Source organism: Penaeus vannamei, chromosome 4 (assembly GCF_042767895.1).
Source record: "Penaeus vannamei isolate JL-2024 chromosome 4, ASM4276789v1, whole genome shotgun sequence".
NCBI classification, from domain to species: Eukaryota; Metazoa; Arthropoda; class Malacostraca; order Decapoda; family Penaeidae; genus Penaeus; species Penaeus vannamei.
In genome coordinates, this window is record NC_091552.1 from 11,200,956 (window position 1) to 11,213,455 (window position 12,500).

The 12,500-nt window shown below is 39.5% G+C and overlaps 1 protein-coding gene across 3 annotated transcripts in view; it reads left to right on the top strand.

Annotated features, from left to right (window-relative positions):
- The window catches only part of LOC138861467 (mucin-5AC-like), a 13,242-nt gene extending 2,494 nt beyond the window's left edge, over positions 1-10,748 (top strand). Inside the window, exons 2-6 of one of the 3 annotated variants that reach the window (XM_070120650.1) lie at positions 3,462-3,555; positions 4,137-6,793; positions 7,470-7,646; positions 9,213-9,673; positions 9,704-10,748. In XM_070120650.1, the coding sequence (XP_069976751.1) occupies positions 3,471-3,555; positions 4,137-6,793; positions 7,470-7,646; positions 9,213-9,673; positions 9,704-9,782 (3,459 nt within the window). In that variant the 5' untranslated portion in view covers positions 3,462-3,470 and the 3' untranslated portion in view covers positions 9,783-10,748. Of the gene's footprint in view, positions 1-3,461; positions 3,556-4,136; positions 6,794-7,469; positions 7,647-9,212 lie in introns of all 3 variants that reach the window. The other 2 variants (XM_070120651.1, XM_070120649.1) reach the window with 2 other exon arrangements.
- Positions 10,749-12,500: the final 1,752 nt, after the last annotated feature.

The following is a 12,500-nucleotide window of genomic DNA, read 5'->3' on the forward strand; positions in this document are numbered from 1 at the left end:
TGCTGTGGTTACTGCTACTATTTTTTCTAACCCTTTGGGAACCGTGCTCAGCGTATCACAATACTCTTAAACCTGTAAAAAAAAAAAAAAAAATGAATATGTAAAAAAAAATAAAATATATATATATATAAAAAAATAATAGACAAATAAAAAATAACAATATAAAAAATATTCACTACTCTTCCAACTGTACCACTCATACCCCCCCCCCCCTCGCCCCCCCCTCTCTTCCTCATCCTAAAATGGAAATCGACGCGGAAGGGTTAACCGGCATTACCCTATCTCAATTCGTTCCCCTTAAGGGATTTTGTCCTTACCCCCTCCCCCCCCCCCCCCTTAAGAAGCAGGGGATCAGCGTATCACTCAGACGGTAGTTCAACCCCCCCCCCTCCCCTCCCTCCCCTCCCTCCTCCTCCAAGTGGCTCCGTGTGGGGGGGGGGGGGTACGGGCGGGTCTCGGAATGGTCAATGGGTTGCCGGTATATTATTGTTATTAAAATGATGATCATTATTATCATTATTGATGTTATTATCCTTATCATAATTATTACTATTATCATTATCATCATTGTCGTTGTTGTCGCTTTTGTTGTTATTATTGGTATTGCTATTATTATTGTTATCATTATCATCATCATTATTAGTATTTATATCATTATTATTTCTCATAACTTTATTATTATCACCATCATTCTTTATTTATGTTATTACAATGATTATCATCATTATTGTTATTATTATTATTATCATCATTATCACCATTATCATCATTACTATCACTGCCATAATTACTGTTATTATGACTATCATTATTACGAAAAAATATCATTATCATTAAAATAATCATTATCACAACGATCACGATCAACATAGCCACCGCCGTCATCCTCGTCAGCGTTATCATCATCCTAATTAGTGAAGTAATTTAAGGCAGTAATTACCGCATAACGCAATCCACGTCCCTTTTTCACTTCGATGTTTCAAGATTCTACGACTATTATGAAATCGTAAACTGAATGTTATGTAATGAGATCGCGTGTTCAACACTGGATGTAAAATCATGACGCAATCGCCAGTATTGATTCGGGAAAACAATAAAACAGCAAGTGATTTATAACGAAGGCTTGGTAGGGGAGGGGGAGGGGGGGGGGGAAGGGGGATCCTGATCAATGTTTGATATGTGCTTGACAGGTCTGGGAGAAGTGCAATTGTGTGGTGGTCTGATACAGGGGGTTATGCGGCAACGTAGGCGCATAATGAATAATAACATTGCTTATAGAACGGCCAAAGAAAGATAATCATGATGATATTCTTTGTTATTAATCAGGGTCATCCCTAGTATTATCTCAGTGGTCTCATTTAGCTTCCTCGTATGCTGAGCGAAAAACGAGATCCGGTTATGTATAGTTGCTTGGCCCTTACCCATACCGGCTCTGGATAACCCTCCGCTGTTGCCCAAGGGTTGTGCTGCCTTCTCCTTCCCCGTTTCAGGGTGGGCGTCAGAGCACCACGTTTTCTCGTCATCTTCTAAGCTCCATTCTCCCCCATTAGGGTATGTTACTATTTCGTAATCTTCTGATAGTTTTCTTTGAAGCAAAAGAAAGAGAGATGGTATAACATTTTAGGAATAATGATAGACTGATATATTCCAAAATATACAGGCCAGTGGAAACCAAATAGACATAGAAATAAGACTGGTGACCTGAACAGGCCTATAAAATGCGCTTGTGCCAATTGCAAACAAAAGCTAAGACACGTCATTTGTTTTCGCTGAAGTGTGCGGAGCGAATCCGGATTTATTACCTCCTTATTAAAGAAGTAAACAAATGACAAATGCATTTTTATTTAAAGAAGTGAAAATAGGACAAATGCAAATTCTATGCAGAGTAATGAAAATCGTCAACTAACAAATGCCTACAGAGGTACAATTAACATAAGTGTGTTTTGAGTTCACATGTAACCTTGTTGACTGAGAACACCTGTATGTCCGTGTTTACTTCGAACACCGCTCATCATTTCATAAAGCTTTATAATCATCTTTGTGTTTCATTTAAAAACTACACTTTTTTGTAATTTTTGTTTAACAAGGTATAATTTTTTAGGTAAATTTATTCGCATTTACATTTATGCAAAATTTAAGAACTGTAAATCCACTATGATCTTCAGAACTCTATCTATCAGAGCGAAGGAAACGAAGCATATCGTCCTCATCGTTATTAACATTATCAACATCATTATTATCATTGTTTATATGTTTCTATGCACACTGAACTGTAGATACCTCCTTCGTGTTACGTATCATGAAGTCAACATCAAAGACCTTTCTGAGGATTCGTGCAGAGTTCAGTAAAAGGATTTTGTGTATTTCATCCAAACTCGACTAAATCCCAATGTCATTCTGTTGCATTTTGATCTTTGATACAGCTGGACTGGTGACTTGGAACCAATTACCCGAAAATGTAAGAAATATTTCCAACCAAAAGACATTTAAGACAAAAGTGAAAGAACATCTACTGAAATATCAATGACATCAGGCGCATAAACATCAAGCCCAGCACGATATTTCAATCACATATGGTATTATTGTTATGTGTAATTTTGTTCCACAAGTATTGTATAATATCTATGTTCATAGCACCCTATTGCATTGTGTAAACACCTTATATGTAAAGAGAATACCCATTGTAATTAATGGAATATAGTATTTGAATTTGAATTTGAATTTGAACTTTAGTAAACTAAATACGGTAGGACTTTTGTGTTCCACGACGTCTAGTTTTCTGGTGATTTCTCGATACTTGTCTATTTCTCCTCTCTTTCTGTTCCATTCCATTATCATACGCAGCAGCACAATCAGTGATTTTACACGCCTTTTTTCTATTATAATCACATCAAGCTTTCTTGCTCTAATTTTGTAGCCAAGTTTGGATGGAAAAAATCCCTTATCTTGCTTTTTTTTTGTCACTATCTGTCACGCAAGTCTTTTCCTGCTGATATAATCTTTCAGGGATTTTGATGTTAAGCTTTCTACAGATTGCTTAGTCAAGAGAACTTCCCTTGTAGTCCCTTTGTGCTGAATTTGCGCACTCGTGTACGATACTGGGTAAAGATTTCATTAACTACTCGACATACCCTATATTTACTTTTAGGATTGGTTAAATCTGCTCATTTTGGTTGATATTAAAAAAATTATTATGAATCTTTCCCCTCAACTAATAACATTGATATTCTCTTATCCGTGCATTAATTTGCTTTTTTCTGCTTTTCTTTTCTCATCATATTCAACATCATTAATGTCATTGTTATTACGCCGTTATTAGCACAGAAATGAGAACAGCAGCAATAATGAAAAAACAACAACACTCCCTCTCTTTTACGTAAATTTTTCAGTTTTCTTTCTTTCTTTTGTTTTTGTGTTTGTTTTTCTTTCGATTTTTTCTTATATGTTTTTTGGTTCTGCAGATAGCGACCATGCGTCCAAAAGCGAGATGGGGAACCGCCGTATTCATAACCCTAATGGTGGTTATAGGAACCCACGGAACCTGCGCACAGTCAGGTACGACTCTGTTATCATGTTATTAATATTATCTCTCTCTGTTACCATTTTCAGTCTTCTTTTCTCATTTTTTTTCCTTTTCTTATTCTCCCTCCCTTTCACATTTTCGTACTTTTATTTTCTTTTTCTTTTTTCTCTTTTTCTCCCTCCCTTTCACATTTTCGTACTTTTATTTTCTTCTCTTTTTTCTCTTTTTCTCCCTCCCTTTCACATTTTCTTATTTTTTCTTTCTTTCTCTCCCTCCCTTTTACATTTGCTTACTTTCATTTTCTCATTTTTTCTTTCTTTCTCTCCCTCCCTTTCACATTTTCTTACTTTAATTTTCTCATTTTTTCTTTCTTTCTCTCCCTCCCTTTCACATTTTCTTACTTTCATTTTCTTTTTTTTCGATTTCTTTCTTCATCATCACCTACTTTTTCTTATTCACCTTCTTTGTATGCGTTGTTTGTGTAGTTTGCATGTGCGAGTCAGAAATTCATTATGATAGAAGTAATGGTTTGACAGCATATATGAAGCAGCTCATGAGATATAACGTTTATGATGTATTTCGTTCACTGTAAATCGGAATCGTCCATTTGCAGAAGACATGTCCGAAGAACAGCTGTTGACCGAAATCAAACGAGTCCTGGAGAATATCAACTTTTCCCTTAACGAACTCATGGATGTAGTACGACCCACAACTACTGCCGGTCCTGGTACTACTGCTGGTCCTGGTACTACTGCTGGTCCTGGTACTACTGCTGGTCCTGGTACTACTGCTGGTCCTGGTACAACTGCTGGTCCTGGTACTACTGCTGGTCCTGGTACAACTGCTGGTCCTGGTACAACTGCTGGTCCTGGTACAACTGCTGGTCCTGGTACTACTGCTGGTCCTGGTACTACTGCTGGTCCTGGTACAACTGCTGGTCCTGGTACTACTGCTGGTCCTGGTACTACTGCTGGTCCTGGTACAACTGCTGGTCCTGGTACAACTGCTGGTCCTGGTACTACTGCTGGTCCTGGTACTACTGCTGGTCCTGGTACAACTGCTGGTCCTGGTACAACTGCTGGTCCTGGTACTACTGCTGGTCCTGGTACTACTGCTGGTCCTGGTACTACTGCTGGTCCTGGTACTACTGCCAGTCCTGGTACTACTGCTGGTCCTGGTACTACTGCTGGTCCTGGTACTACTGCTGGTCCTGGTACTACTGCTGGTCCTGGTACAACTGCTGGTCCTGGTACAACTGCTGGTCCTGGTACTACTGCTGGTCCTGGTACTACTGCTGGTCCTGGTACTACTGCTGGTCCTGGTACTACTGCTGGTCCTGGTACTACTGCTGGTCCTGGTACTACTGCTGGTCCTGGTACTACTGCCAGTCCTGGTACTACTGCTGGTCCTGGTACTACTGCCGGTCCTGGTACTACTGCTGGTCCTGGTACTACTGCCAGTCCTGGTACTACTGCTGGTCCTGGTACTACTGCCAGTTCAGGTACTACTGTTGGTCCTGGCACTACTGCCGGTCCTGGTACTACTACCAGTCCTGGTACTACTGCCAGTCCTGGTACTACTGCTGGTCCTGGTACTACTGCCAGTCCTGGTACTACTGCTGGTCCTGGTACTACTCATTCCCCGACCCCAAGCAGTCCGACTCCCACTTCCATAACCACAACTGCTCCATCCACCACAACTGCTCCATCCACCACAACTTCTGCTGCTACTACAACTGCTCCATCCACCACAACTTCCGCTGCTACCACAACTGCTCCATCCACCACAACTTCTGCTGCTACCACAACTGCTCCATCCACCACAACTTCCGCTGCTACCACAACTGCTCCATCCACCACAACTTCTGCTGCTACCACAACTTCTGCTGCTACCACAACTGCTCCATCCACCACAACTGCTCCATCCACCACAACTGCTCCATCCACCACAACTGCTCCATCCACCACAACTGCTCCATCCACCACAACTGCTCCATCCACCACTACTTCTGCTGCTACCACAACTGCTCCATCCACCACAACTGCTCCATCCACCACAACTCCCGCTGCTACCACAACTGCTTCACCCACCACAACTGCTTCACCCACCACAACTGCTCCATCCACCACAACTTCCGCTTCTACCACAACTGTTCCATCCACCACAACTTCTGCTGCTACCACAACTGCTCCATCCACCACAACTTCTGCTGCTACCACAACTGCTTCATCCACCACAACTTCCGCTGCTACCACAACTGCTCCATCCACCACAACTGCTCCATCCACCACAACTTCCGCTGCTACCACAACTGCTTCACCCACCACAACTGCTTCACCCACCACAACTGCTCCATCCACCACAACTTCCGCTGCTACCACAACTGCTCCATCCACCACAACTTCTGCTGCTACCACAACTGCTCCATCCACCACAACTTCTGCTGCTACCACAACTGCTCCATCCACCACAACTTCTGCTGCTACCACAACTGCTCCATCCACCACAACTTCCGCTGCTACCACAACTGCTCCATCCACCACAACTGCTCCATCCACCACAACTGCTCCATCCACCACAACTTCTGCTGCTACCACAACTGCTCCATCCACCACAACTTCCGCTGCTACCACAACTGCTCCATCCACCACAACTTCCGCTGCTACCACAACTGCTCCACCCACCACAACTGCTCCATCCACCACAACTTCTGCTGCTACCACAACTGCTTCACCCACCACAACTGCTTCACCCACCACAACTGCTCCATCCACCACAACTTCTGCTGCTACCACAACTGCTCCATCCACCACAACTGCTCCATCCACCACAACTGCTCCATCCACCACAACTGCTCCATCCACCACAACTTCCGCTGCCACCACAACTTCTGCTGCTACCACAACTGCTCCATCCACCACAACTGCTGCTGCTACCACAACTGCTCCACCCACCACAAGTTCTCCAAACAGCCCAACACCAGTGTCCACAACCTTCTACCGCCTAGCACTTGGACGCCAGAGGTCAGCCGATGATGACCTCTGCACGGTGACGGAACAAAATGACCTTTGCCAGCGCCTCCAGGATGTACTCGCAAACATTGAGGATTCGACGACGGAGATTGACAGCGGCAACGTGACTCAGCAGTCCCTTGAAAGACTCGAGAACGACTCGAAGGAGTTGGAGGAAGTGGTCGACGAAGTCAAGAACGATAAGGATTTCGTGTATAACGAGGCTGCGCTGGTTGAGAAGATCAGTAAGGTGGAAAATGTGAGTTTTTTTTCTTTTTTATCTTATATTCTTTTCTCTTCGTATTTTACTGTTTTATTTTCTTTCTACCTTCCTCCTTTTCATCATTATCTTATTTATCATTTTTTTAAAATCTATTAATGTTATTTTACTTCTTATTTGTACTTCTGCTTTTCTGCTTCTCTATCTTCTCCTCCCTTGCTCTTCTTCTTTTTTTTTTTCTTTTTTTTTACTTCTTTTTCTTTGTTGATAAGAGGAGAGAAGAGGAGAACGTGAGGGCAGAAAAAGGGGGTAGGACATGAACAGAGAAAGAGACAAAGAGAGAAAGGGAAAAGAGTCAAACAGACATAGACCGAGAGAGAAAGAGAAAGAGAGAGACAGAGAGATTGACATATATATATATATATATATATATATATATATATATATATTTATATATATATATATATATATATATATATATATATATATATATATATATATATATATATATATATATATATATATATAGAGAGAGAGAGAGAGAGAGAGAGAGAGAGAGAGAGAGAGAGAGAGAAATAGATAGATAGAGAGAAAAAAAATAGATAGATAGATAGAGAGAGAGAGACTGTCAGACAGAGAAAAAACAGAGACAAGACAACCACCAACAGTCAAGCTTTAACTCTACCCTCCCCCCCCTTTCCATTCCCCACAACAGACCACAACCGAAGCCCTCAAGCACACGGAAGACAAGCTGGCAAAACTGCATGATAATGGAGATTACACTCTCGTGATCGTCTTGGGTGTCCTGGGTTCCTTGGTGGTTCTCAGTCTCTTCGCCGCTCTGGGTTTCGTTCTCTACCGAAGAAACCGTATGAAGAAAACACATCAAAAGGTTTGTACTTTTTTTTATTGATGTTTATGTTTTGTGTTTATGTGTTCATTTGTTTTTGAACGTTTCGGATAGGCTTCTGACAAACAAACAAGCAAATTCTTGGAGAAAGGTGATGAAAAGTATCATGCTTATCACCATTATAATCATCTTTATTTCTGTTATTTTTGTCGTTATAATTCTTATCATTATCATGATTACTCTTACCATTTTTATATCCATCCATCTCCTTATTATTATTTTTCTTACAATCTTATAAATATTTCCCTTTTGCTTTTCTTACCACTTTATCAATCGCTCTCTCTCACTGTAATGAAAATAAAAAAGAAAAGAAAACAAAAAAGACAAAAAATTTATACAATATTTTATTTTCTTTTTTTTTATCTTTTTTCGATTTCTGACACGGAAGATCTGACAAATGAAGTAAATAAATACATAACAATAATCAAATCGTATGAAGCCCCACTAACTCATTCATTCGGTTATTTGTTTTTTTTTTATTTTCAGCAACGCTTTAGGCCTATGCTATATGACTCATTCATATCTCTTAATTCTTGTATTTATCTGAAGGTCATCGCCACTGGTTCGTCTTTATCTGTGATGATATCCATCCTGGGTATCTTGTGAGTGAGAGTAGAGAGAGAGAGAGAGATAGAAAGAGAGAGAGAGAGAGAGAGAGAGAGAGAGAGAGAGAGAGAGTAGAGAGAGAGAGAGAGATAGAAAGATTTATAAGAAGACAGATAAAGGGGAGAGAGAGAGATAGAGAGAGAGAGAGAGAGAGAGAGAGAGAGAGAGAGAGAGAGAGAGAGAGAGAGAGAGAGAGAGAGAGAGAGAGAGAGAAAGAGAAAGAGAGAGAGAGAGAGAGAGAGAGAGAGAGAGAGAATGAGAGAGAGAGAGAATGAGAGAGAGAGAGAGAGAGAGAGAAAGAGAGAGAGAGAGAGAGAGAGTAGGAGAAAGGTGGAGAGACAAGGAGAGAGAGCGAAAAGGTGAGAGAGAAAGAGAGTAGAGAGAAGAAAGGAGGAAAAGGGAGAGCTAGGAAAGAGAAAGAAAAAGAAAAAAAAAGTAGAGAGAGAAAAAGGACGAAAGAGAGAAAAAGAGAACGAAAGAGAGTAAGAGAAAAGAAAGAGACAGACCTATCTTTTCATATGCATAAACAGGCACTTCAAGTTTTTCTCTTAACAAGCATATAAACACGTCATTTTTCACATATCCTGCAGAATTGCCCCTTTTTTTATTTTGAAAAGTATACAAGATTTTTTCTTAGTAATTTCGTAGAATCAAACATGTAACTGCTAGACTTCAACTTATAATGACCTTGTTATTGTAATTATGGTCGTCATTAGTATCACTGTTGTCATCATTATTATTATTATCATTAGTACCGTTACTCTTATTAGACATAGTGTTATTATCATTATTATCATTACTTTTGTCATTATGATTATTATCAATGATATTATTATTATTTTCATTAATATTAGTAAAATCATCTTTATTTTTATCATCATTGTAGCTATCATCATTACTATGATAATTATTAATATCATTATTATTATCATCATTCTCCAGGTAATTGGCGAAGAGATACCTGTTCAGAATTTCCTGCTCAGTGGCCAAGATAACACTGGTTATCAACACGATGAGCCTAGAACACGCCCGCCGACCGCTGACCCCCGCCCACACACCCGGAGAGACGAGAAGGAGGCCTCCACGCCCACCGCAAGCCCGCACAGGCAACAGTCTCGACGCCCGTACTCCGCCGAGAGACCAACCACCAGTCTCGATAGACGCCCACAGTACCCTCCCGCATACGCCACTGCCGAGACGAGCTCAGACAGGAACGCCCGCCGCCCGTACACCAGCCCCGACCGCCCTTACACCAGCCCTGACCGCCCGTACACCAGCCCCGACCGCCCGTACACCAGCCCCGACAGGTACGCCCGCCAGCCGCCTGCTCAAAGAGGATACGACTCGAGTCCAGACAGGTACGGGAGACGGAAGAACGACCCCGTGAGAAGAGACGAGGACAGGTACGACCCCGTGAGAAGAGACGAGGACAGGTACGACCCCTACTCCCTCGACCGACCAGGTGTCCAAAAGAAGACTTACGTCGGAAAACTGCGAAGAATTGAACCCTGAATCGTGGAAATTAAATCCGAGGTTTAAAGAGAAATGTATAATGTATTTGTAATAGTTAAAGGATATGTGCGAATTCTTATTTTATTTGTCTAGTTTATACACATGTATGATATACACATACACTATGTATATCTGTTTTAAGAGTAAGTGTATGTGTACATGTATTCGCTAATGGAGAGTTCCCTTTGTGTTGGCGTACAAACATGATTATAGAAGCTCCATAAACATGTATTTTCCAAGAAAAGCATTTTTATTTGAATGGATTTTATATTGCTTTATTATAAATGATAAGTGACAAAAGATATAAACGGGAACGTCCTCGAATTCCCTTATAAATATTGTTCCTTATATTGTTTCCTATCGCATGTTTCGTTAGCAGATAGAGGAAATTTGCTCATGGAATATTAAGGATGGCAATATGATAGAAACACACATTTTATACTTACATAATGATACAATATATATAATATACCGTAGATATGTATTGCATTTTTTAAAAATGCACATACATTGATGGAAACAAAGTGTGATATATCTATATATAAAATACTTTAAGAATTATTCTGCTGTCGCAGTCAGATTGTTTTTTCCTTAAAAAAAAAAAGAAAAAAAAAGAAAAAAAAATCTTGTACTCTACACATCTGACTGTAAAGGGAAAAGTCATGTCTTCAAATTGGTGCCGGAAATGTTAAAACTAGCAGATAAATAAACTCTTTGTATATACGTTTTCACATTCAAATACTTTTACATTTCTAAATGACTTTTGAGTGGATTCATACCTTTTGCTAAGTGGCATAATATGCATTACCCTATTTCAACATGCGTTGATTCTCTCCTACAATGATAAACAAAACTGCAGATATGCTGACAAATATATAGATTATATTTTCACATAGCAAGTATATGACTCCACATATCACTTGAATAATTTTAGAGATACATAATATAAATGTTATATCCATTCTAGTTGTTTCTCATTCACCAAGCTTTTGCATGGATCATTCTAGATAATCTTCTTTATTGACTCATGAAGTATCATGTTTGTTTCATTGGTAGAAATAATAATAATGGTAATGATATATTTTCAAGGTTACTTACTGCAACTGTGTTTGTTCTAAAGTGATTACCTGAATATATATACTGTCAAAATATTCTTAACAAGAATTAACCATATCAGTAATACAAACCATAAAGAATAGAGGACCTCGCAGAACACCACGAGGAACTCCTGATTTTCAAATTTGAATATTTTTGCAAGCGATTGGTAATAGACAGAGTTGTGAGAGAGGTCCTTTTACACTCGTCCTTCTCAGCTTCTGGATTATGCAGTCAAAAGGCTTTAAAGGACCAGGAACACATCGAAAGTGTATGGAAGTTGTCCATATATGCAGCAAACGTACAACGGGCAGTCATAAAGCCATTATAAATGAAGGTATACAGGAAGAGAATATATTATATAGGCTGCTTGCATAAGGCCAATCACTCCCCAAAATAGATTTCAACTTGCAGAAATAGTGAAATGTTCTACTGACGATACCCTTTATCAAATATTAAGTAACATTTGATAAACAGGTTAATCCAAAAGCTATAGAGGAGACTAGAAATGCTACACTTTGTAAAGAAGAAGAAAAGATTCAAGATGAACTTAAAATATTCCAAAATGTCTAATCTAATGACTGTATAGCAACAAAACTGAATATCAAAGATGGTGATACAGTAAGTAATCATTCTCTCAAGCTTTTTAAAAAAGCCTTTGCTCATGCCATAAGTACACCTATTAAAACAAGACACTTTTCATCGAGGTTATGGGCATTATGAGAATAAACAAATGTAGACTGGTTTCAGTTCTTCTTACACTTAATGAAAAATATCGAAGCTTGTTTTACCCCGTAATTTTCTGCTCTCGGGACTCCTAAATCAAGATTGCCGATGGAACTGATACTCAGATCTCATCTCACAAGAAACAACGGCCACAATCGTTGAAGTTGGATTTCCTGAAAAAAAAAACAATAAACAATTTGGAAAACTTACAATGGCTATCAGTCAGGTGTCTCTCTCTCTCCATCTCCCTCTCTATCTTTCTCTCTCTCTCCATCTCCATCTCTATCTTTCTCTCTTCCTCTCTCTCTCTCTCTCTCTCTCTCTCTCTCTCTCTCTCTCTCTCTCTCTCTCTCTCTCTCTATATATATATATATATATATATATATATATATATATATATATATATGTTTATATATATATATATATATATATATATATATATATATATATATATATATATATGTGTGTGTGTGTGTGTGTGTGTGTGTGTGTGTGTGTATATGTATACATATGCATATGTATATATATATATATATATATATATATATATATATATATATATATATATATATATATAATATCTTCCTCTCTCTCCCTCTCCATCCCTCTCTCTCTCTCTCTCCTCTCTCCCTCCCTCTCTCTCTCTCCCTCTCTCTCTCTCTCTCTCTCTCTCTCTCTCTCTCTCTCTCTCTCTCTCTCTCTCTCTCTCTCTCTCTCTCACTCTCTCTCTCTCTCTCCTATCCCTATCTCTCTCTCTCCCTTTCTCTCTCTCTCTCTCTCTCTCTCTCTCTCTATATGTATATACATATATATATATATATATATATATATATATGTATATACATATATGTAGGAAGTCCCCCCCACTAAGGACGAACGCCTGTTGTATCTGCAGTA